Source organism: Myxocyprinus asiaticus, chromosome 19 (genome assembly GCF_019703515.2).
Source record: "Myxocyprinus asiaticus isolate MX2 ecotype Aquarium Trade chromosome 19, UBuf_Myxa_2, whole genome shotgun sequence".
In the NCBI taxonomy this organism is placed as follows: domain Eukaryota; kingdom Metazoa; phylum Chordata; class Actinopteri; order Cypriniformes; family Catostomidae; genus Myxocyprinus; species Myxocyprinus asiaticus.
The window spans coordinates 21,966,751-21,993,395 of NC_059362.1; the positions used below are offsets into that span (position 1 = coordinate 21,966,751).

The 26,645-nt window shown below is 40.4% G+C and overlaps 1 protein-coding gene across 2 annotated transcripts in view; it reads right to left on the minus strand.

The window, feature by feature from the left end:
• LOC127409824 (disheveled-associated activator of morphogenesis 1-like) overlaps positions 1-26,645 on the minus strand; it is a 94,737-nt gene that overhangs the window by 32,116 nt on the left and 35,976 nt on the right. For both annotated transcript variants that reach the window (XM_051644669.1, XM_051644668.1), the window contains exons 4-5: positions 2,364-2,435; positions 920-1,014 (exon numbers count right to left, since the gene is read on the minus strand). In XM_051644669.1, the coding sequence (XP_051500629.1) occupies positions 920-1,014; positions 2,364-2,435 (167 nt within the window). The remainder of the gene's footprint in view (positions 1-919; positions 1,015-2,363; positions 2,436-26,645) is intronic.

Genomic DNA, 26,645 nt, shown 5'->3' on the forward strand with positions numbered 1-26,645 from the left:
GAGGAAAACTCGCAATTCTGCAGCAGGTCATGAAAGAAAGTTAAGGAAACAAACACAGCAACAACTCTGGAATATCTGCAAATAAAGCAAAGCAACTAAATAAAACAGTGAAGTCTTCCTCGGATACCATGTTTGTCATTTACACAAGCGTCGTGGGGAAATGACACTGCTGTGGAGAAAGCTGATTACTGACCAATCCGCATGTATACGGGAGTAAAGTGTACGCTGATCATACAGTGTATGTAAACTGGAATGCTACTTTCTTGCAATAAGCCACTTTCTTGTGTGCTAACTTCTAGGCCACAACTCTACAAAGAATAAGTTTCTCTTTTTTATTCTTTTCATGTTTATTCTTAACCACAGAGCTGAAAATGATCTACTCCACAGGTGATGAATAACACATCATAATCAGTAGTTGGACTAATTTATGGCCCTTATAAAGCACTTCGCCTGAAAAACAATTGGCCAAAACTGAGAAAACACAAATTGATATATGCCTAAAACACTATTAAGCACAAAGACAGATGGAATGCTTTGGCCCAACCCCTGCAAAGTTCAGTGGTGATGACCTGACCCCAGGATCAAATGGTCAGAGCTGGAACCACTTAATCAAATGTGTGCATGTGTGTGACGTAAGTGATCTTATTTGCTTAATGAGTCACAATTCTGATAAGCGCACACAATAGGTAAGGTATGTGGTTAATAGGGTAGTGTAGGACTAGGCAAGGTAAAAGTGACATGTTAAATGAAAAACTGCCTTGAAACAGTGGTGTACCATTTCAACTAAAGCCAACAATGTATTTGAAATATGAATGTATATGTTTACACTGGAACAGCAACACTTGAGCCTAACGGTGACTATTATTCTGAATGAAAAGACTGAATGTGTGCATCTGTTTGTGTGTTAGTGTATGCAGACCTCATGGGTTGTGTCCGCAGAGCCGTTTTAAGGCTTTCAATTGTCTTGTTACGTTCCTCTTCTTCTTCCTTCTCCAAGGCCAACAGAGTCTTCCTCTGTTAGATACAAATTGGAAGCCATGCTTACACTAGAAACACACACAGCATTTTAAAGGAAGCTAGCTAAAATGCAACCGACAGACAGACAGACAGATAGATAGATATACAGATAGATAGATAGATAAACTACCCCCTCCTTTTGTCCTATGGTTCTTTTTTGACTGTATTGAAAACCATTCAAAATGCATAAATTCTTGATTACTGTACAACGCCACCAAATACCCCCTTAACGAAAATCTGTTTTGTTGTGATTCCAAAGTGTATAATGATTTGGAAAAAGGGCTTCATTGTAAATATTAATGAATTAACATACATTTTAAAGAATAAAAACAAAAAAAAGTTTTTTAAACATTGGCAAATGATGTATCAATGTATGTTTATTTCAATCACTTTGGCCATGTTAAATTATCTCAACTATATTACAACAATTTATTCTGCTTGTAGAAAATCAACAGTGTAAATTTTAGAATTTTAGAAGATGTCTATTTCACCAATGAATCTCGATTGCCTTTTCCAGCATTTAAAATGGGCAAACTTTGCATGTCCATTTCAATAAATCCATTCCTTCCCACTAATTTCAAATAAGTTGCTGTAGTATTACAGAGGTTTAGGAAAGTGCTGTAATAGTTCTTTCTGCAATCTAATGTTTTAGGAGAAAATAACATCCAATGGTCTTTTTACATTGGGGAAGCCTTTAGCCCCATTATAGCCTTTTATAAAAAATAAAAAAAATGTTTAACATAACAATTATAGTAAACATATTTACTCTCTGTGTGTGTTTGTGTGTGTGGACATGTGCCTGTGCGCACAAACCCCGTTTTAGATAAAAATAATGTAATTTGTGGGAAAGATGCAATACCCAATGAAAGCTAGGGAACAGTATGGGGCTAGGGGCTAAATTTGAGAAAATGTGAAATATATGTACAAAAAAACTATTTAAAGCTGCATAACATACAGAAAGTCTGAAGGTGAAAGGTCACAACTGGTTTTTCACATATTGGTCAAAATTGACCCGTTAAGAAAATGGAAGGAACAGTTGGTTTTAAATAGTTATTTCACTTAAACAATTATGTATAAAATCAATTTTCGGTTTTATTTTATTTGTTTTGATGGTCTCAACAAAGTCACAACATTTTGTTCCGGACCAAAAACTATGCCGTATTTATAACAGATTCTTTACCTGTGCGGGTCAAAACTGACCCTAAGACAATAGAAGGTTTAAGGGTAAATATTATTGAAATGGTCCTAAGAAAAACTGGACTCTACAGTACCTATAATAAAGTGTGAAAACATAAATACTCATTTACTTTAATCTTGGAAAAGGCATGAAAACACTGCATACTTACAGCTGCCATTGAATTGAGCTGGTCAATGTAGTACTCTGGCCAACTTGTAGCACCTTTATTCTCCTCTTGTTCCTGAGAGAAAGTTAAACAAACTATAATGAACTGGCTCCTTCAGTAAGTTACATTATATCCTGAAGACATTGATTAAAATATGTTAGTATGAGTATGGGTAAACATTGCTCTCGTTTTTACTTCAAGCACACTTCATTAATCCATATGGCCCTCAGCATGATGCTGAGACACTAATCAGAGTACATACAACAGGAATATGAGACTGGGAAAAGAGGAATGTGAAATAACATATCAGGAATAAGCTAGGAAGGAAAGTGTGGTTTTGGAATGTTATTGGGTATGGCATAATTTGGGCAACTTGGTGGGAATGAGACATTCCAACTGAGCAGCAGTGAAAAATTATCTTTATCTTGAAAATGATCTTATTTTGATACAAGCCACTTGAGTGAAACCAAATATTCTACTGACAAGTGTGTGAATTACTTTGCTTCTTTTCTATATTTATGTTCCTTTATTGTTGAAATTCTCTTTGCAATATATTCTTTCTTGTTTGCAACATCTGTATTTGCTCATCTATTTCATCTACCTGCTGATGGCTTAATTTAGGTTGAGATTGAGGTTTATGCCTCAATGCACTTGAATAACCAAAGTATCTGCACATTTATTGCTTACATGAAAGGGTGGCAGTTGGATTTTCTATAATCAAACATTCAACAATATTAACCCTGCATATATTCTCTGGTGAAAACCATCTCCCTCAACACATACAGAAACACTCCCCAGATGTATACATGCTCTCAAAAACAAGAAAGCAGAGAGCAGATCTCAAACATCACATTCAAAGCACTTGTGACAGAAATAGAACACGCTGTAAGTAGGCCAACACAGATTCACAGGCATCAGAGAAACAACACTGCACCCATATTGAGCCAAAAGCACATTAGCACAGGTCTATAGCAGGGTATAGCTAAACAAAATATCTCAATATTTCTGTCTTTTGATGATATTCAATATCTTAATATTTAAGTTTTTTTCTGAAATGGCTTGAACTGTGATTCTTTTAAAGTCAAAGGAACCATCATTTTACCTAAACCCCCACTGTTGCCAAGTAGATTCAAAATTTTTAATGCAAAACGTAAAGTCAAGGCATGATTTCCAGTTTTTTTTACAATTATTTTCACATTTAAAGTATATGCAAACAGCATTATTTACCAAAATATATTGTTTATAATAATTGGAATCAATTAATTTGAACCTAATTACAGAAATGAGTCGAACTTACCAACTCTTACTCTGTTTTTGTCACTTCCGTTTAAATTAGAGACCCAATTGCAAAACTAGGAAACTTAACTTGGGCAAAAAAGTTCATTAAACACATCAGCATATTCATCCACAATGTTTCTTCATTTCATATCGACAGCACAATCATTGTGAATATATCAATATTTCACCCAGTCCTACTCTATAGTGCTGAAGCAACCATTTTCAAGATAGATAGCATAAGACACCCAAAATCAACATGCCAAAACCAGCTGTAGAAGGAAAGCAGGGAGTTACTAGGGAGTAATAAATAAAAAAAAAAATGAGTTGAACTCATGAAGTTTGGCAGCTCCTTATGAAAAACAAACAGCCTGCCTGCACAGCCACTAATAAGGCATCTTAATTGTAGCTTACTGTATGTTTATGGAACACACAGGAAAGAAAAAATATGGCGTTGGCAATGCGATCCTTGTGGAACTGCGTAGGACGTTTCACACCCAACCATGCCAAGCCTTTAGGGAGATGATGGCACCTCACAATTGTGCATCTGTAGGGACGAGTGCGCATTCTTGAACATTGGCCAAGTGTCTGGAGAACCCCTGATCCCACGTCCTGCATAATTATCCTCAACTCCCCAGCATTTGGCCTTAATGAGCAAAGCATTAATGTGGATGTCTGGCAGGACTCACTGTCATGCTGTGAATGTTCACTACAGTCCTTCTTTCTGCCCTTTTCCCATGAGCACTTCATTCTTAGCCATACATTTCTGTGTGTAATGGCTGCAATATTCAGGCAAGGGCATTTTTTTGGATCAAAAATGTTCAAGAAATTTACGGTTTATCTAGAACCCGGAGGTCAGTTTGAAGAGTCTCTCTTTTCAGGAACAAGCAGGGCTTATTTACTCTAAATAAGTATTTCTGTCTTTTTCCAGTAAAAATATCTTAATACAAGATGAATTTACTTCGGAAGAAAAATAATAAGACTTGTTTTCAGAGAATATATCTTGAATTAAGTTTACTTTTCTAACACCATTGGTAAATTGCTTGTTCTTGTATTAAGCATAAATCAGACAAACTATGGACGATTTCTTTTTTTTTTGCATTGCATTGCATTGCAATGTGTTCAGTTCAGATAATTATCATTTCAAGAAATCAAGTAACAAATGAGCAGTGTTGGGTGTATCTGATTACAAAGTAATTAGTTACTGTAATCTAATTACTTTTCAGTCAAAAAAGTAGTGTAATACATTACATTTTAAATTCTTGTAATCAGATTACAGTTACTGACTTTCAATTAAAGTAATTACTTTTTTTTTTCTCCCCTTTTCTCCCCAATTTGGAATGCCCAATTCCCAATGCACTCCAAGTCCTCATTAGGGTTGCCAACTTTTTGTCACACGAATACAGGACGCTTGAGCCCCTTTGAACATTTTGTTGATTCAACACGGTGCATTTCGCCATCTGATCGGGGTCCCGCTCAAGCGTCTTCCTGCTGAAATACAGGACAATAGGCTTCCTGTATGGGACATCTTCACTTCCGTCGAAATACGGGACGTCCTGGCTAATATGGGACAGTTGGCAACCCTAGTCCTCGTGGTGGCGTAGTGACTCGCCTCAATCCGGGTGGCGGAGGATGAATCTCAGTTGCCTCCATGTTTGAGAAGTCAGAAGGCCAAATTTCATTGAAACTGAGTGTACTTTAAAGGTAGTTTACCCTCTGGAGTTTACTTGTAAACAAACAAATTGTGTTTAATTCATTCTTGAGGTCTAACAAACATGTGGAATGCAGTTCCACCCCTATTAATGGTAAGGCATTTATACCGTGATAAATATCAAATATGAAAAAAAAAAAAAAAAAAAATAGTGATAATTATTTTATTTTTTTGGCCATATCACCCATGCCTAATTCCTACATCAATAAGTTTTACTTGTAATAATGGCCATATATTATCAACTGTTTTTTAGGGTGTAAGTCACTGAGAATTCTTACAAATATGATTGTCATACGGAGGGGGGCCACATTTACAGCCAAATGGTAATTAATCTACATGGAAAAAATCTCAAACACCAAAGTGTGATTCAGTCAGATTTACTGATTACAAAGATATCTGTGTGCCTGTCACTGTGTCTGGTTTGATGTATTTTTCTTTTCAATCAATGGATGAGTAGCTCACACCAGTATGTTATGTTGGTCCATAAAAGCCTGCAAAATAAACAGATTGCAGTGCAATTTCAACACGTTTTCTGCTGGATTCAGCAAACATTTGATCAGCTCCAAAACTCTACTTGGATGTAGAGCAATGTAAAGCACTGCTGCTGCATGTGGTATGAAACAGGCCTTATACTTCAGCAAAATAAAAGGCAGTATAAGATTACAACAGAATCACTTACTTTTATAGAAATCAGAAAGCTCTGATTACTGATGCTTATTTATTTCCTCAGTAGGGACAATTAAATTAGTCAGATTAATATCCACATGGACCATTCTTAATCTTTCTTGCCAGGGGTAAGACCGCTGATACTGTAACCTTACTGATACTGTACCTCCAGCTTTGGCCTTGAGCCAGGAGTAGCCTGCACACCTGACTGCACTGAGACAATGAGAACAGGGCACAGGGGGTGAAGAATGACTGTGCTAAGCTTTCTGAATAAAAAGAGATGTCAGCAGAATGGTTTGGGAATCAAACCTAAAATAGCCCTTGCCCTTCACAGGGGTTTTAAGAATACTATACTGTCCTGTTACCTTAAAAAAAATAGACTCAAAAGATGCTTTCACTTAGACAGGGCATATCACTTAGGTATTACTTTATTTTCCCCTTTACATCCACAGCCATAATTTACTTTTGCATGACAATTTCCTACCCTCACTCTGACCCTTAGAATTAAACAGTTTTTGCCACTGTAACTTTAAGACTACTATATGTAAAAGACCTCTGTCATGATTGGCTAACCTCTGCATAACATAATCAGAATGAGCTTTATTGCCAAGTGTTCCCACATACACAAGACATTTTTGGTGATAGGAGAAACAAGTGCACACAGAACATTACAGTGAGACACAGAATATAAAACAAGGTAAGAGTATGAATAGACATACAAATAATAGGACATATAACAGAATGGCATATGTACATGTGCAAGTGGTAACGTATGTGCAAGGTAGGGGTATGTTCAGTTATTGAATTAAATGTGAATTTACATATGTACATGAGATATGTATTTACATTATTGCACTATGGGGGAGTCCTGAGGCAGTATAATTGCTCATGAGGAAAATGGCCGGAGGGAAAAAACTGTTCTTGTGCCTGGATGTTCTGGCGCTCAGTGCTCTGTAGCGTTGGCCAGAGGGCAACAGTTCAAAGAGGGAGTGGTCAGGGTGTGTGGGGTCCAGAGTGATTCTACCTGCATGTTTCCTCACTCTGGAGACGTACAGGTGAAGGGTGGGCAGGGGGGCACCAATAATCCTCTCAGGAGTCCTGACTGTCCGTTGTAGTTTCCTTCTGTCTGATTTAGTTGCTGAACCAAACCAGACAGTTATAGATGCACACAGGACAGACTCAATGACAGCCAAGTAGAACTGTGTCAGCAGCTCCAGTAGCAGGTTGAACTCCTCAGCTGGCGAAGGAAGTACAACCTCTGTTGAGCCTTCTTCACAATGGAGTCTATGTAGGTGTCCCAATTCAGGTCCTGAGAGATGGTAGAGCCCAGGAACATGAATGACTCCACTGCTGCCACTGTGCTGTTCAGGATGGTGAGGGGGAGGAGGTGCGGGGGGATTTCTCCTGAAGTCCACTATCATCCCCACTGTTTTGAGCGTGTTCAGCTCAAGGTTGTGACCGCACCAGACAGCCAGCTGATCAACCTCCTGTCTGTATGCAGACTCGTCACTGTTGTGGATGAGGCCAATGACCGTGGTGTTATCTTCAAACTTCAGGAGCTTGACAGTGGGGTCTTTTGCAGTGCAGTCATTCATGTACAGGGAGAACAGCAGTGGAGAGAGAATGCATCCCTGAGGAGCACCAGTGCTAATAGTGAGGGTCCCGGATGTGTTTCCCCAGTCTCACTAGCTGCTGCCTATCAGACAGAAAGCTGGTGACCCATTGACAGATTGGGGTGGGCACAGAGAGCTGGGTCAGTTTGGTTGAGAGAAGATCAGACATGATGGTATTGAAGGCTGAACTTAAGTCCACAAATAGAATCCTTGCATAAATCCCAGGTCTGTTGAGGTGTTGCAGGATATAATGCAGTCCCATATTGACAGCGTCATCCACAGACCTGTTTGATCAGTAAGAAAACTGAAGGGGGTCCAGCAGGGGTCCAGTGATGTCCTTTAGGTAGGCCAAAGCCAGTCTCTCAAATGACTTCATGACCACAGACTTGAGAACAACAGGTCTGTAGTCATTATGTCCTATGATTTTGGGCTTTTTGGGGACCGGAATGATGGTGGAGCATTTGAAGCAGCAGGGAACTTCACACTGCTCCAGTGATCTATTGAAGATCTGTGAGAAGATGGGGACCAGTTGGTCAGCACAGACTTTCAGACAGGCAGGTGAAACACTGTCTGGGCACTTTTCTAGTCTTTTGTTTCTGAAAGACCCGGCATACATCCTCTTCACAGATAAGAAGTGCAGACTGAGCAGCAGGAGAGGGAGGAGGGGGGATCCAGGAGGTGTTGGTGTGTGTGTGAAGTGAAGATTAGAGTGGGGGAGGGGTGTGAGGCTGGGCTTTTTAAACCTGCAGTAAAACACATTGTTCATCAGCCATTAGTTGACTCTCTACAGAGTGAGGGGGAGGTGTCTTGCACTTGGTGATGCATTTCAGGCCTTTCAACACAGATGCAGGATCGTTAGCTGAAAATTAGTTTTTCAGATTTTCAGAGTAGCTTATTTTAGCCACTCTGATTTCCTTAGTCAGTGTGTTCCTGGCCTGGTTGTACAATATTTTATCCCCACTTCTGTAAGCATCCTCTTTGGCATGACAAAGCTGTCTGAGTTTTCCTGTAAACCATGGTTTATTGTCATTGAATGCTAAAAATGTCCTAGTAGGGATGCACATATCCTCACATAAACTGATATATGATGTCACAGTATCTGTGAGCTCGTCCAGGTCTGTGGCTGCAGCTTCAAAAACACTCCAATCAGTGCAGTCAAAGCAGGCTTGTGGTTCCATCTCTGCTTCTTTACAGTCCTTACTACAGGCTAAGCTGATTTTAGTTTCTGCTTGTAGGTTGGGAGAAGATGAACCAAACAGTGATCAGAGAGTCCTAAAGCTGCATGTGGGACAGAGAGATATGCATCCTTTACAGTGGTGTAGCAGTGATCCAGTATATGTCTGTCTCTGGTGGGGCATGTGACGTGTTGTTTGTATTTTGGCAGTTCACAGGTGAGGTAAGGTTTATTAAAATCTCCAAGAATAATAAGAGAGTTCGGGTGTTGTTGCTCCATGTCGGTGATCTAATCAGCCAGCTGTTGCAATGCTGCATTCACACGCTTGTGGTGGGATATAAACACTCACCAGAATGATCGAGGAAAACTCCCACGGAGAGTAGAAAAGCTTACAGTTGATGAAGAGCACTTCTAAATTAGGAAAGCACTTCTTCAATGCTGTTACACTGTACACCAACTTTCGTTGATGTAAAAGCATGTTCAACCGCCTCTCGCTTTCCCCGATGATTCCACAACATGATCCGCTCTGAACAACCGGTAGTCTGACAGATGAAGCGCACTGTCCAGGATGGCTTCATTCAGCCAGATTTCTGCGAAACACAGAGCAGCGGAGTTAGAAAAGTTCTTATTTGAGTGAGCAGAAGCAGTTTGTCCGTTTTGTTGTGAGGGAGCGGACATTCTCCAGATGAATACTTGGCAGTGGAGTCCTAAAGCCGCGTTGACGAAGCTTCACAAACACGCTGGCTCGCTTCCCTCACGTGTGTCTTTTGGATCGCTTGTAGAGCACCATTGCACCTCCAACTAAGATGTCTAATAAAACCTCCGAATAATCAAACACCGACAAAAAATCATCAGGTATACTCTGCTGAATATTCAGCAGTTCATCCCTGGTGAAACTGATCGGGAAAGAGTGACAAAAAACATGACAGACAAACAAACAAAAGTAACAAAAATGCTAGAGAGCTTCCACTTCTGTGGAAGTTCCTTTGTGTTGTGAACGTTAGATAGGGCTGGGTATCACCAACCACCTCATGATACGGTATGTATTGCAATACATGTCATGATTAAATATACTGTGATAAATCATGAAATCATAATTGGATGGCAATTGAAACTGCACCAAATACATGTAAAAGACCCAGCATGACCTTGAGAGAAAGAGTGAAAGATGCAAGGTTCAGTTTCAATCGTTCTCGCACCTCGAGAAAAATTTGGTCACAAAGTTTGCATTTATTTAAATAACCTACTTCTTTATTATTGAAATGTTGGACATGATATGAAAACACAAACTGATTAATAATAATATTGATACAATATCATGAGAAAAAGTACCGCAATATATCGATTAGGGTTGTAATGGTTTATCGTGGCACAGTGCATCACGGTTCAAAAATGTTACGATGCGCATTGTGGAGATGGGATTTTTTTTTTTGTGCAAATTATTTTAGAATCTGTTCGAATACGTGCAACATCCTACACCTACGTAACATGGGCATACACATGGAAATTGCTTCATTGGACACAAGGAGCTCTAAAATACGACTGCACACTAGCAGCCACAGATGTTGCACTTGTACCATGAGTTAGGCTGAAAGTGAAACCAGGAGCGGGCGTGAGACGCACCTTTTCAGTGCGAGGGCTCAAATTTCTATTTGAAGAGCAAGAGTGATCTGCTCTGACCATGCGAGAGAAAATTAAAGTTTACAGAGGTTTAATGAGAGTGCCATATTAATCTACTATATATAATGCTGAATATGATGTATAATAATGCTATTGGGGAATATAATCCTAATGTCAAATGTCATGTCTGATTTGATTTCATCAGTAAATTATTATTATTTAACTGGATAAGCATGCACTTACAATATTTAGATGTAACCAGAGACAATACTATTGCATCACACGGAAGTTGCCAAATATACTGTATACAATTTTAGTCGAAATCTGGTTGCAAATGCGATGATTTCTTCTCATTGTGGTGGAGGGCTGCGCATAGAGTAAAAGATCAGACTTGACATTTAAGAATCGATATTAAGATCATTTAAATAAATTTACACACCCCTAATCAGCACAGCCCTACTGTTAGAGCATACCTAAATTAACTCTTATTTCAAAAGAGCAAGAAAATCCTATTTTTTATGATATATCCACTTTATTAGGCTTTACTAGACTCTAGAGTTTTAAACTTAGTCAGAGTAAAACTCTAGTACAGCATTGACATGGGATGTTCATTGTAGACGTTGGCTTTATCTGGTCAAGCAGCAAAATTCTTCTGTCTGGTTTATGGACCATCTTGTCATCACATCATTTGATATCATAATCAAAGAGACACAGTCACCTATGACTCCCCTTTTTAAGGTCAGTGTTGAATCTGTGATTGAATCTGTGACCGGATTAGCAGCGTACCCTGGCTAATAACCACTGAGTGAAGACAGATCAATACCCTGCAGCGCTTTGAACTTTGCCAAACACAGGTCTATGGTCCAGTTAGATTATCTCTTCACCATTAGCTTTGCACAAATGTCATCAGGGCTTGTATTTTTTAATAAAGTGTGACAAGACCCAAGACTTCTACACCTTATTGGCTACAGTCACACAGCCAATGTTTGGGATTGACAACAGCATTTACAAGCAGGTGTGTCTCTCAAATTGTCTCAAATTGTCAATTAACACTGAATATTTTCTGTATGAACGAATAATCGAAGTAAAGCCATGAATAAAGCCTGTTACCATAGTGATGTGACTAAAGTAAATATCAAAGATGGCTACACATAATTTAAGGAATAAAAGGGAGGATTGGTGTGAAGAGAAGGTTACAACCCTGTCATTTCCCAGGCTTGACAGACCCATCAAAAGCCCCCAGTCTTGTAGATAACATAATATGCACATGCAAATGAAGGCCTTCCTGTTTGCTTTGGACCAACCACTTCTTCCTTTATCCTTTCACCCCTTCTTTCCCAAACTGAAGCCCTGGGGCCGGTTGCACCAGCTATATGTAAGTTATAACTTAGCCTAGTTGTGGCGTAAATGGGCACAAAGTCACAATTTATGCACTTTTAAATATTTGAGCGTTGCACCATTAAACTCAGTAGAACGTAACCCTACATATAAACAAAATATTAATGGATCCTCTGACCAGGAGTAACGGTTGGAATCAAAAAGCAGACTGATTTTATGACGTCAATGAGCTCATGTTTTGCATGACAGGCTTCAAGTTTCAACACATTCAAAATATATATAGGATATTAAAATGAATAAATATCTATTTTCCCAGCCTGTTGTATTAGTATTTATTTATCACCCCTTATTTTAGATACAATTCCTATATATTGTTATTTATACAGGGCAAATATACTATTTATCAAATCTACTTTTATTCCGTATCTTATTTCAATGGGGATATAATTTATTACAGCTGACAGTTACATGAGCAAACAAGGTTTGAACATCCACTGTAACAAGATAAAATTAAAATGCATGGATTTTCCTCTAATAACAATTTTAATTGATTTATGCAGCAAATCACACAGACATATAGAAAATTCAACCTCAAACCACATGAAATCAAAAAAATTGTTTTTCCTCTGAGCAATAATCCCTCCACCCCATCCAACACAAACAAGCACTCTAGTGATCGGGAGTCAACTGATAAAGACACACAATAGACAATAAAACAAAAAATATTTAGACATAAAAAAAAAATAAAAAAAATTAAAAAAAAAACCTCCAATTCCCCTCCCCAAGAACCCTCCAAAAAGGCTTGATAACCGCCCCACTTCCTAATGAAAATATCCATGTTATCCAGCCTTCTGTACACCATCTCCTCAAAGGCCGCCACCCTACCCAGCTCAACGCACCACTCACGAAACGAGGGTGCATCAGACGACTTCCATCCCTTGAGAATTAACCGCCTGCCAATCATCACGCCTGTCAGGACCAAACTCTCCACATATTTATCACCCACATGCAGGACCGCTACATCCCCCAAAACACACAATCTGGGGCAAAACAAAAATCGTGTGTTGACTACTTGGCATATGAACCTCTGTACTTTCAACCAAAACTCTTGTATCCTAACACATCCCCAGAAAACATGGGATGTGTCCCCGTCTTCCGATTGGCATCTCCTTTAAGACAAAGTCTTTAAGACAAAGCCTATACATTCTAGAGGGGGTCCAATAAAATCGATGCAAAATCTTAAATTGCATAAGGCGCACCCTTGATGTTTTTTAAAATCCCAGCCCACACCCCATCCTCCAACACCAAATTAAAATCTTTCTCCCATAATCTCTTAATAGAAGTTAAAGCTCCATCCCCCAAACTCTGAATTAGCAGAGTGTAATACACTGATGCCTCATGTCCTTTACCAAAAGCAGCAAGCACCTCTCCCAAAGTATCTGCCGCTCTAGGGGGGTGGGCGTTACTCCCAAAAATAGTACAGAGCAGGTGGCGCAACTGTAAATATCTAAAAACTGAGATCTGGGAATCCAAAAATGTTGAGTCAAATTATCAAAGGATCTCAACACTACGTTCTCATATAGATCACCAAGTGCAGCAACCCCCCTGACAATCCACTCTGACCAGCAGAAGGGGGACTTATCAATACATAATTTTGGGTTCAACCATATGCTCGAAGCAGCATTCAAATAAATGTCCGAATTAAACACTCTGGACACTTTTGTCCATACCGAGTTCAAATGCGAGATGACTGGGTGTAACTTAATTTCACCGGTTAATTTGATAGACAGACCCTGCAATGGCGAAATAGGGGCAAGAACTTCTTGTTCAATACAAAACCAAGGAGGGGCCCTTTCAGGTGGAAGTAACCAATGAGCCAAATGTCTGAGACCGAAAGCATAATAATAAAACAAAATCTTGGGTAGGCCTAGTCCACCTTTGTCAATCGGCCTATCTGGGATGCTTACCATTCCAAATGAAGGACTTCGCTATACTTTCAAATTGCTTAAAATAAGAGAGGGGGACATCTATAGGGGGTGACTGTAGCAGGTAGTTGAATTTTGGAATACAATTCATTTTAATTACATTGACCTTCCCAATCATCGATAAATGTAGTGAAGCCCACCTCTCCACATCGCTCGAAAATCTTTTTATTAGAGGGTCAAAATTAACTAAGTCAGACAAATTTGGTGGAAATAAAATACCTAAATATTTAATGCCCTGTTTGGGCCACTGGAAAGCGCCTGGCTGGAAAGCCACTACTGAACAGTATGCTGTCAGAGACAAAGCTTTGGATTTAGACCAATTGACTTTGTATCCTGAGAACTTGGAGAAGGAATTAATAATTCTGTGGAGGCAAGGCATAAATCTAGAAGGGTCGGAGACAAATAATAAAATATCATCTGCATAAAGCAGAAGCTTATGCGCCACACCTCCCGCAATCACCCCTGGAAAATCATCCTCTTCTTATCGCGGCTGCTAATGGTTCCAGGGCAAGACAGAACAATAATGGGGAAAGAGGGCAACCCTGCCGGGTGCCCCTATTCAGAGTAAAATAATCTGAAATTAATCTGTTTGTTTGTACTGCTGCTACAGGGTGTCTATAAAGTAACTTAATCAAACCAATAAATGCACCCCCGAACCCATACATTTCCAAAATCTTAAAAAAGATAATCCCATTCAACCATATCAAATGCCTTTTCAGCATCGAGTGAGATGGCAGTGACCGGAGTCTGATCATTCGCCACTGACCACATGATATCGATGAAATGCCTAATATTATCAGAAGAGCTATGGCCCCGAATAAACCCCACCTGATCTATATGTATAAGAGATGTCATAACTTAATCGATTAGCCAAAATGTGACAATTTTTACATCTAAAAATTGGGCGGTAACTTTTACACTCGCTTGGATCTTTGTCCTTTTTAAGAATCAGACTGATCCGGGCTTGTGTCATGGTTGGGGGAAGCTTTCCATTCTTTAATGCTTCTGTATAAACTTCTAGCAAAAGTGGAGCCAATTCTGTAGCATAAGATCTAAAAAACTCAGCGGCAAATCCATCTGGCCCCGGAGCTTTGTCTGTAGGCAGGGACTTTATTACCTCGTCAAGCTCCTCCAAGGTTATCTCAGAATCAAGAGAGTTTTTTTTTGCTCGGTTGTCAGTTTAGGGAGTTCTAATGGATCCACAAATTTTCCAATATCTCCATCAGTAGATGAAGATGTGGAACTATAGAGATCAAAATAGAACTCCCTAAAAGCATTATTAATATCACTGGTCGAGGTAAATATTTCACCGGCAGAAGATTTTGAGGGAATGGTAGAAAAAGACTCTCTCTGTTTTATATATCTAGCTAAAAGCTTCCCTGCTTTGTCCCCCAACTCAAAGTATGACTGTCTTACCCTGAACAACCAAAATTCCACTTTCTGTTACAAAATAGCATTATATCTATATTTCAATCGGGACAATTCTCTGAGGCCATCAGACGACATACGACATTTCAGCTCTGCCTCTACCCTTTTAATATTCCCTTCCAATTCCACAAGTTCTTGTGCTTTGGATTTTTTGGTGAATGAGGCATACTGTATGATCCGACCCCTAAGAACCGCCTTAATGTGCCTCCAAGGCCATGCCCACAGAGGATACTGAGGACCAGTTGGTCTCCATTTATACATTGATTTCAGCCTTTAACATTTGTTGGAAATCAGGATTTTGCAAGAGGGATACATTAAAGTGCCAACTATATGATATATTTTTCTCCGTATGTGGCAACATCTCTAAACTCACCAGGGCGTGATCCGAGACTAAGATGTTTCCAATTGAGCAATCTACTACAGATAAAATGAGAGACTTAGATATATATAAAAAAAATCTATTCTAGAATAAATCTTATGGACTGATGAAAAAACAAATGTATAGTCCCTACCAGATGGGTTCAAAAGTTGCCAGATATCTGCAAGCCCAAGATTTTTACACATCCTGTGAAGTGTCACTGTTGCTCTAGGGGGCTTACACACATTTGCTTCACTATGATCAAGAACTGAGTCCATCAAAAGATTAAAGTCTCCTCCCAATATTATATCATAAGGGGTGCCAACGGTTTGCAACATCCCTTCAAGATCTATAAAAAAGCCCTGATCATCAGCATTAGGTACATAAATATTAGCAAAATCAGCCTTTGTCCCTGAACTTCAACTAAAACAACAATAATGACTCTTCCTAATTTATCCTTAATCTGTTTGAGATATTTGAATTGTGGATGTTTATTTAATCAATATAATAACTCCCTTCCACTTACTTGAGCCAGCACTAAAAAAAAAACATGTCCACCCCATATCTTCCCAAATTTTTCAGCTTCCTGTGGGGAAAGATGTGTTCCTTGAAGAAATACTATATCATATTTCTTACGCTTAAGTAACAACCTTTCTTCTTTTTATGGGGTGCCCCAACCCATTCACATTCCATGTGGAGAGGGATAATCCATTCATATTAACGATTGACATCTTGATATAATAGAAAGAAAAAAAAAAAAAAGTGTGTCAAAAACAAGATTAAACAGACCACAATCCCCATTAGTGCACCATTCAAACCCCGAACTCCCCCCCGAATAAAAAAAGAAAAAAAAAGTGCGCATTAACTCCGCACACAAGAACGCCAACCGGTGTCAATCCCTCCAAACTCAAAAGGTCCATGCACGCCTGCAAGAGCCCCCGTGACAACTTTGCCATCGGATTGTTCAATTTTGCCTCACAAATTTGTAAGGCAAAATTACATAACAGAAAATACTTTGTAAAACAAACCTCTGCCAATAGGCATCATAAACACACGTAACGTATAGATTCATTCACAGAACTGATTCAAAGATGTGTTCTTCCACAGAGCAAAATTCCAGCCGCTATAAACCGTTCAATGTCCTCAAACAGTCAAACAGATGAACGGTGAACCGGTTGCTTATGAATGCAGCAGATGACGTAATCATTTCAATGTCCCACAGAAAAACTCCGCAAATCAAACCTCAGCCAACAGAAGGCATAAGAACAAAGAACATGCAGGTTAATCCACAAAACTGTCTCAAAGCAGCGTTACTCCACAAAGCAAACTCCAGCCGCAAGACGGAACCATCATAAACAGCAGCAAAACAGGAATCCCGGTTCCTCGGGTGATCAAGATTCAAGTTCACTCAGAGGGCACATGAAAAGAATACACCATGACTTACTCAGACCGCCAACTGTAAAAAAGACATCCTTTGTGTGGGCATGTAAACATTTTGCGGTCATCCATAGTGGCTTATCTCAATCTGGCCTGGAACTTCAGTGCAGAAGCGATCTTCCGTCAATGCTAAAGATTCTTTAAGGAAAAGTGTTATTCCACCAAACAGACTCCAGCCGCCAGGCGGAGTCAACGCAAAAAGAAACAAAAATGACGCCCAACTTCCTCCAACAGTAGAGTCAATGAACAGCGAGTTGATCCACTTACATGAGAAAAACCCCAATGGTTTACTCACTAATAGACTGTATAAAAAGACAGTGCTTGTTTCGGACACGTGAATACTTTTCGACCGTCCTTCGTCTCTATTCTCAGTCTGGCCGGAAACATCAGTGCAAAAAAATATTTCTTTGATGCAAGAGTTTCTTACACTCCTTGAATCGCTCGCGTTTCTCTCGTCGAATTCGCAAAGTCCAGGAACAAGAAAATACTGTGATTCTTCCAAGAAAGCCCTCCCCTGTTCCTCGCCTGGCGCAACACAAGATCTTTATCGGATGATCTCAGAAATTGACCAAAATCGATCGGGGCCTGTTTCCCTCAGTAGATCTACCCGCCGGAACTCTGTGAGCCCGCTCGATTTCCAGCCCACGGCCCGTTATGTCGAGCAGACTCGGGAAGAGTTCATCCAAGAATTTCACCATATCTCTGCCCTCCTCATGGTCAGGAATTCCAACAATTCGGACGTTGTTCCTGCGATTTCTATTCTCAAGATCTTCAATTTTTCCAAGAACACATTCCTAATCAACTTTGGTCACGGGTGGACTAGCGGGTAATTCCCTCTCCGATGACTCAAGACAATCGATTCATCTCTCAACAACCGTGGAACTCTTGTGACTTAACTCAGAGAATTTTGTTTCCATTGCTGTAATCGATCGACGTATAACAGCGAGATCCTCCAAGTCAGCAAGATGTGTTGGACAGTTGACGCTGGATCTCCTCTCTCGTCGCAACCACCGAATCGAGTCCCCGGTCTGTAGACCTGATGGGGCTTTCATCCTGAGCATGTAAGTGTCTTTTAATGTCTCCAGAGCCCAAGGATTTTGACTTCTTTGCCATATTTTACCTCAAAGAGCAAATGTGTAACTGACTGAATCGAATTTCACCAGGTATCACATACATTTTTTTTTAAAAAGTTTAGCAAAGCACGCAGAGCTCGTTGCTCACACATCTGCTCCCTGCATGGCATCACATGACCTCAAAATGCATGGCTTTTTAACAGCTCTGTGTACAAATTTAAAGGCTGTTTATTGGATCAATACAGGTAAACTTCATATTATGCGACTACGCATTACTTTACGGAGAGCTTACGACCTACTAGTTAAGTCTTGCCTTAAGAACAGGTGGTTCAACCAAATTAAGCACCGACTTAGTTACAAACTAACTAGTAGTTACTAAGCCCTTAGTGTGAACCTTACGTCCCGACTTACGTAAGACTTTACGCACAGCTGGTGCAACCCTATCCTGGAGAACAACGCCAAGCCCCTAGTTTACTAGTCCCGGGCAGGACACTGTGCTGAGTCTGCATTAATGCAGCAGCACAACCAGGGCCCATCTCTTAACAGACATATTCTTCCTTAATCTCATCCATCCGCTCACCATCTTAAATCTTTTCCATTGGTTCCATGTGTGGAAGCAGATCCTGGAGCATGTCTTCCCCATGCATGTAGGGTGAAATTAAATGTGGTTGAAAGACACTTATCAAAACACACAGAAAAAGCATACTGATCTGGCCAACCACGCATTTTGATGTGCTTCCAAAAAAGAGGATCAGGTCAGAAAACAGGTCATATATTTATGAAGCATTTATAAAAATCCTGAAACTAGAAGTCAAAAGACAATTTTGATCGCCCTACTTCACATCATGCCCTCTTTCGTCTCAGTGTCCCTTGACAATGACCAAGCAGGTCTGTATTTGGGACACAGCATATGTGGCTATGTGAGAGAAAATTTCCTGGCCAAACAGATCGCCTACCTTTAACCATTACCAGCTTCTGAAGCACCACATCTCAAAGATAAAAACATCTATTAAAAAATCATAGTGAGGGACTTTGGTTTCATGTATTTAATTACTGGTACATCAAATGGAGGAGATTCCTTTATCAGCCATCGTGTTAAAGCTATGTATAAAGAATGTAAAATCTAGAAAATCTAATATCTAGAGAAAGATCAAAGGTCAGCTAGAGTCCACCATTCCTATTCATCCCTGTGCAGCTGTATCTGTGTTAAAGAACAAATTAAATCATTTGACAAACACAATTTTCATATAACATAAAACCAGTAGTTGGACCAATGGTAGGCAGTCAAATTTTTTGCTTATGTTTTTTTTTTTTTTTTCCATCTCTGAGCTACTGTCTGCTGACTGTTGTAGCATTAAATCAATGTCAGGTGATATTTTAATTGAGGTGAAGGGGACTTTCCTATTCTAGAGGGCATTTTTGTCATGGTCATGTCACTCTGTCAGTCTGGGTTTTTGTCTGACAGGGCCATGGCATTATTGTCTCATGTCTGTCTTGTGTTTTAGGTCGGTCTTGTTTCATGTCTGGAGCATGGTGTCTGGATCCTGACCCTTCTGTCTGGTTCGGTTTCGGTTTTGGTGTCGGGATCCGGGCACTTGTGTTCCATGTCTTGTCCTGTATTGGCGTGAGTGCATTGCGCTTGTCATCTTGGTGGCATGCACAATAATCTATGTCTGTCTCACGACCGCGAATATCCTGGGTCAATACAAGTCAAGCTCCATCAACAGTATTTGTGGCATAATGTAGATTACCACAAAAAATAATTGACTCGTCCGTCCTTTTCTTTAAAAAAAAAGCAAAAATTAAAGTTACTGTGACGCACTATGGAAATGAATGGGGCCAATTTTTGGAGGTTTTAAAAGGCAGAAATGTGAAGCTTATAATTTTATAAAAGCACTTACATGAATTTTTCTGTTAAACCTAAAGTATTATTTGAGCTGTAAAGTTGTTTAAATGGTCATTTTTACAGTCATTTTAGGGTTTTGGGGTTTGTTGACTACATCGTCATGGTAACAAAGTTGTAATATTTTATATAAATGTTACACAGAATAGGTTAGGGAGCGATTTTATCACAATCAAATCATGTTAACAAGTATATTGTTTACGTCTCGTGGCTATACCTTTGAAACTGAGTATTTTCACATTTACAGATTGGCCCCATTCACTTCCATTGTAAACGCCTCACTGTAACTGACATTTTTTCTTTTTTTTTTTAAAAGAAAAGGAGAGGCAAGTTAAAATGTATTTTGTGGTAATTAATATTATGCCACAAATGCGGTCAATTGAGCTTAACTTGTATTGAACCCGTAATATTTCTTTAAAAACAAACTCTGAAATGCATTAATATTACAATGAATGATGAGGGTAGTTTCACCCAACCTGTCCATGTTGGCATTTGCCTAATTTGGCTAGCTTCTACAAGTGACAGATGAATTTGCCATAGTGTTTAATTGGACGCACAACCTTTGATGTCAACATGTTTTTTTTAAAAGGGAAGCTTTTGCCCTGGCTTTTAAAAGTTGATAAACCTATTTATTTTGATATTCTAACTGTGCACAATTGTTTGCATAATTAATAAATTATTTAGCATCGTTTTTTCCATGACCCTATCAGAAAAGACCTGCACTGCACTTTTGGGTCACGATGACAGATATCCTCAAAGCTAACATACAGACTAAAAGCCACAAAACAATTTTGGTTGGGATCTTCATGCTTCAATGTAAAAGGAACTAAACGCATGCCATTTAAATACCTGCACTTATAGACAAACATGAGCAGGATTTTGTCACTTTAAATGTTCTTTCTATCCCCCACACTGCATTCCTTCCATAGCACTGGCAGGTAACCACCGACCACCTACTCAGTGCTTCAGTGCTCATGCTGTCTTTGAGCTAAACACATGGATTCACATCAGAAAAAAAAAAAAAGTCAAGAGCTGGCAGGATTTGTGATATTTGTGGCATCATGGAGAGATTGATGTCATTCTTTTCTCCTCCATCCTTAATGAACTTAAATTCACATTTCTGTTTCTGTGCTCTCTGAACTTGACTAGGTCATGGAGGACAAATGGTATGATTTGGCTGCATCCTACATTCCAAAACACGTAGCATCATCCAGTACAAATGCAGAAGTGTGATTTTAAAAAACAGGATTTGGACCCACTTTACTAGGTGGCCTTGACTACAATGTACTTAACAATTTGATACAATGTACTTATGTACACACATGTTGCATTGTAATTACATTTAAAGTACTTGCATTTAATTCCATTTGTAGTTACACTGTTAACTTTACCCTTAACCCAACCCTTGCACCAAAACCTAACTCTAACCCCTTATCCTAAACCTACCCGTACATCAACCTCAGTAGCAGCAAATGTTGATATTTTGCAGAACAACATGTAGTTACACAGTAAATACAGTACATAGTCTTGTATGCATTTAATAGTGCCTGACCGATATATTGTTTTTTTTTCCAGAACATATAATGCAGAAAACAATGCTACAGAATTTGTGTCATAGCGTAGTTTGTCCAGTAGAGCACGTTCCGACTCCATTGTTTACAGAGCTGACTCTGAGCTGATGGTGGCTCTGCAGACAGGGCTGAGTTCAGCGGTGTCATCACGGTAAGTTGTTAACTAGTTTGTGAAATACATACTGGAAACTTAAACAATGACCCCATAATTTTCCCTTTTCAATATTACTAATATAACGTTAACCCTGTCCCTGACAACCATGTCACTCATGTTTATCTTTGCTATTGTTTGCTATGTTAGCCAGCTATAGTTTGTCAGTGCAGTCAGTAATGTAGCAGATTGAAAAGTAAACATCAGAGCATCTTTTTTGCAGCTCAGCAGACAATGGTGCGGTGGTGGATTATGTCTGTGGAGTGTTGATTTCACACTATGTTATTACCTAGTTGGTGAGACACAATGCTGGAAATTAAAATAAACGACGTCCGTCTTTTACTTTCCGTGACAACGAGCTTATAGCTAACTAGCTTATCACGTAACTACTTTCATTGTTGTCAGCTGAGTGGAAGCTAATGTGTAAACATGTATTCACCAAACTGTTTTGTTCAGGATTCACAGTTTGGTACCCCCTTCAACCGAACAATTCCAGTCGTTGCATTTATAAGATATAATATTTAAAAGTCTGGTTTTCCACCGTTGAAAGTTTCCCCTGAACTTGTATAGCAGAATACGGTGTAACACCACTGCCGCTGTTTATCTTGACTCGGCAGTATTAATATAGTCAGCATTCGACTGATACTAAACAGTACTGTTGTTTATTTAGCTATTTATTTTATTTGTATTTATTCTTTATTTTAATGGTCAGCATTTGACTGATACTAAACAGTACTGTTGTTTATTTAGCTATTTATTGTATTTTTATTTATTCTTTATTTTCTCAGTGTTCATTTCTAGAATTCGTTGACAATTTATTATTATTATTATACAGTCAAATATTCTTTGATAAAAATATTTAAGAAAGCAGCCTTCTGAGTACATAGCCATATCGGTGCAAAATCGGTGAAAAGTCCACATAGAAAAGGTCAGTTTTCATTCCAGCTCAAAAATTACATATATATCGGCCACCATGTAAGTAATCGGTGAATTTTCCCTCTCTAAAATCGGTATCTGTCTCAAATCCCATATCGGTCGGGCTCTAGTATTTAATGTTAGTAAATAGTAGTTAAGGCCACCTAATATAAAGTGTGACCCAGGATTTTATTATTAACAAAACATGATGCTAGAGGAAACTGGAAGAATCAGAAGTGGTGGGAACAGCAGACCCATGTGAAAGCAGGGACAACTCACACTAATTACTTCACAAATGGCAAACATATGCTAAATACAACATGGAAACAGTAAATTCTCCTGTTCTCACCACAGACCAATCAAGCCTTTGTAGTGTCTAAAGATTAGCTCTGAAACCTTTACTTCAAGTTGATGAAGTCTTCATTTTGTATAGGATTAGTACAAATAATGATCTTTGGAGGACACTAGCACAAGCTGTTGTAGCAGTGGAAAATGTCTTGAGCAGAAAGTACCTTTCTCAAAAGAAGAATGGGTCTGTTATTGTCTAAGAGCATCACAAAGAGCCATGAATCACCATTTCTTAAGTTCTTAGATGTAGACAGGCTGACTGATACACTGCCAAACTCTCTTCACAGCAACAAATGGAGTATGCTGAAGAGCAGTAATGCTTTGGTAAGAAAGCATGGGCTAAGGACTTGAAGTAAATGTAAGACAAAGTCTCTTTATTCACAGCTGTCTCTAAAGGTCTGCCCTGTCCAGCTAACTAAAATCTCAGCTGACACTTCAGGGCTCAACATCAATAAAGATGTTTTTGTAGTCCCAATCAGGACAGTAGTTCAGATTTTTACTTACCCTGACAACATTTTCACTGACACCGCCATAAGTTATTTTTAGTATTTTTTGTCAGAAAAAAAAAAATCCTTATTTATGATTTTTATACAAATGTCCAGCATTATTTATTAGGTTTTTAATTTGAATAAATAGCAAAAAATTATAGAGCTGTAGCCATAGCCATGAATAGTCATGTCAAAAGTACCGGCACTTCGACACCAAGTCGATATTAATATTAAAAAGATGAAACGATACCAGTGTTTCTACAGTAATGGTAGTATCAAGCACTGACTCAATTCGGTCACCACGCTGTCTGACTGACAGACGGCTGCTTACAAATGCTCATTTGAGCATGTGTTCTGATACTCCTTTTACACAGAGAAGATCAATTAATCAAATTAAAATTGTGATATGTCCTAGTGTGATTATTAAACCACAAATGGATGATTTAATTAAATATATACACAAGGTTTGCATGTTCTGCGTGCCGCAAAGTGAATGTGTGAAGCTGCTCATATGCTGAAAACACAGACTGAATAAAACACCACAATTTATGAGCATTGCACGCGGTGCATGTTGTAGTTGTCATGATCCTGTCACTCGGTCAGTCTGGCTTTTTGTGTGACAGAGTCGTAACATCACTGTTCTGTTCTGTCTTGTGTTTTGTCTTCTGTCTTTGTGTGAGCGCACGGCTTCAGTTGCGGTTTCCCTGCAGTGCGCTCTTCGGTCAGTCTCGTGTCTCATGTTCGGAGGATGGTGTCTGGATCCTGACTTCCCTGTCTCGTTCGGTTTCCATTTTGGTATTGGGATCCAGACACTAATGTTCCATGTCTTGTCTTGTATTGGCGTGAGTGCATTGCGCTTATGTCACCTTGGTGGGATGCACTCACATCAGTAATCTGTGTCTGTCTCTGGCAACAGCGGGTGTGCGTTGCGCTCACTTTGTGCTGCGCGCCCGGGTTGCGAGCCGTCTTCACGTTGTGCTGAGGTTCAGTCTGAGGTGACGGGTTTGTGTGTGGCTGAACTCTCGTACAGGTGTCCGGTCTCATTTTGTCGCCTGTTGCTTGCATCACATGGTCTTTACATTGCGATGTACGCTCAGGTTTGGTCTAGGGTGAGAATGCATGGCATTGCTTTGTTTGCGTTGCCGTGCATTCTCTCGTCTTGTCTGTCGGTTGGCATGAGCGTATGTTACCTATTATGTTGGCGATATGCGCTCATGCCATTCGAGTGTCTGTGTTTATGTGAGAGCACGTGGCTTTGTATTGTTTCCGTTTTGCCTCATTGTTTCCGTGTTTCCTCTGTCTTGCGTCATACCCCGCCTCCTTGTTTGCTTATTATTAGTTCATTAGTCACACCTGCCCTGCTTGTTAACCTGTTTGATTTCTCTCCTATTTTAGTCTCCTTGTGTGTGCTGTCCAGGGCCAGTTCATTTTGTTTGTTGGTCTTGTTCCAGTACGTCCTGTTACCCATCCTGTGCGTTTTTCCCTTTTTCCTCCAGTCCATCCTTTACCTCGTTTTTTCCCCCCTTCGGGGTAGTTTGAGTTTTTGTCTTTGTTTATTTTTGGTACTAATTAAGCTTTTTGTTTTTTACTCTGCATTTGGTTCCTGCCTCTACCGATTCGTGAAATTACGAACTGGCCCAGATGGACCATGCAGAGAATTATTTATTTTGGTTCTCCTGCTCATCAATGTGCAGAGCACGTTAAGAGACTGCACAGGGTACAGCAGGAGGACAAGTCTGTGTGGGGGTATGCCCTAGAGTTTTTGTCATTGTCCTAGAGTCTGGGATATGATCAGACCTGCCTAATTGATCTCTTTTAGTCAGGTGTGAACGAGCCCTTTAAATCTTGTGTCCCAGATCAGAGTGAGAGTGGAGGTTGAGGCAGTCAGGCTTGCTATGAGATGGGAGGAGTTTATCTGTGCCTTGGAAAACTTCCAATCCTCATCCCAACCAGAGGACAAGGGCACCCCCCACACTGAAGTGGATGCCTCGGCCACTGTCTCTGCACCTCAAAAGAGGAAGCGGAGGAGGAGGAAGCCCAGCACATTGGCCGAACCCACTGCAGCTGACAGCATGGAGGTGTTGGTTCCCACTGCTGACCGCCAGGAGGTGGAGGAGCCCGCTGCTGACCGCCAGGAGGCGGTGGCCATTACTGCAGCAGTGCTTCTCACTGTCCAGAGGAGGAGGAGGAGGAGAAGGGAACCTACTCCTCTGCCGTTGCCAGCGCTCACGGCCATGGAGGCCAATTCCCTGCCACTGCCAGCACTCACGGAGGCCATTCCCCTGCTGCTGCCAGCATCCATGGCCATGGAAGCCGTTCCCCAGCTGCTGCTAGTGCTCACGGCCATGGAGGCCGTTCCCCAGTCTCTGCAAGTGCTCACAGCCATGGAGGCCGTTCCCCTGCCTGTCATTGCTCAAGGCCACGGAAGCTGTTCAGGTGCTGCCAGCAGTACTGACCACTGTAGCCGTTGACGAGCCTGTCCTGTTCCCTATAGTCATTGAGCCTGTCCAGGTCCCTGTGGCTGTCAACAAGCTTGCCCAGTTCCTACGGTCATCAAGTCAGTCCAGTCCTCTGACCCCTGTCCAGTGGCTGGACCCCGCTTCTGCCGAGGCCTCCTCCCAGGCCACCAGACCCCACCTCTTCCCAGAGGCCTCCTCCTGAGGCTGCCGGACCCCGCCCATTTCCTTAAACTCCCTCCTTGGTTTCCCTCCCTTCCCTCCCCTTCTTTTGTTCTTTCTGTTATGTGTTAGTTCCTCATTCTGTCTGTCTTGTCTATTGTTTGATGTTCCCCTTTTTGGGATGCCAGGAGGCACCCCTTTGAGGGGGGATAATGTCACGATCCTGTCACTCGGTCAGTCTGGCTTTTTGTGTGACAGTGTCGTGATGTCATTGTTCTGTTCTGTCTTGTGTTTTGTCTTCCGTCATTGTGCGAGCGCGTGGCTCCAGTTGTGGTTTCCCTGCCGTGCGCTCTTCTCATGTCTCATGTCCGGAGCATGGTGTCTGGATCCTGACTTCCCTGTCTGGTTCGGTTTCCGTTTTGGTGTCGGGACCTGGACATTCATGTTCCAGGTCTTGTCTTGGTGTGAGTGCATTGCGCTTATGTCACCTTGGCGGGGTGTACTCGCATCAATAATCTGTGTCTGTCTCCCGTGACCGCGGGCGCGCGTTGCACTTGATTTGCACTGCGCGTATGGGTCGCGAGCCGTCTTCACATTGTGCTGAGGTTCGGTC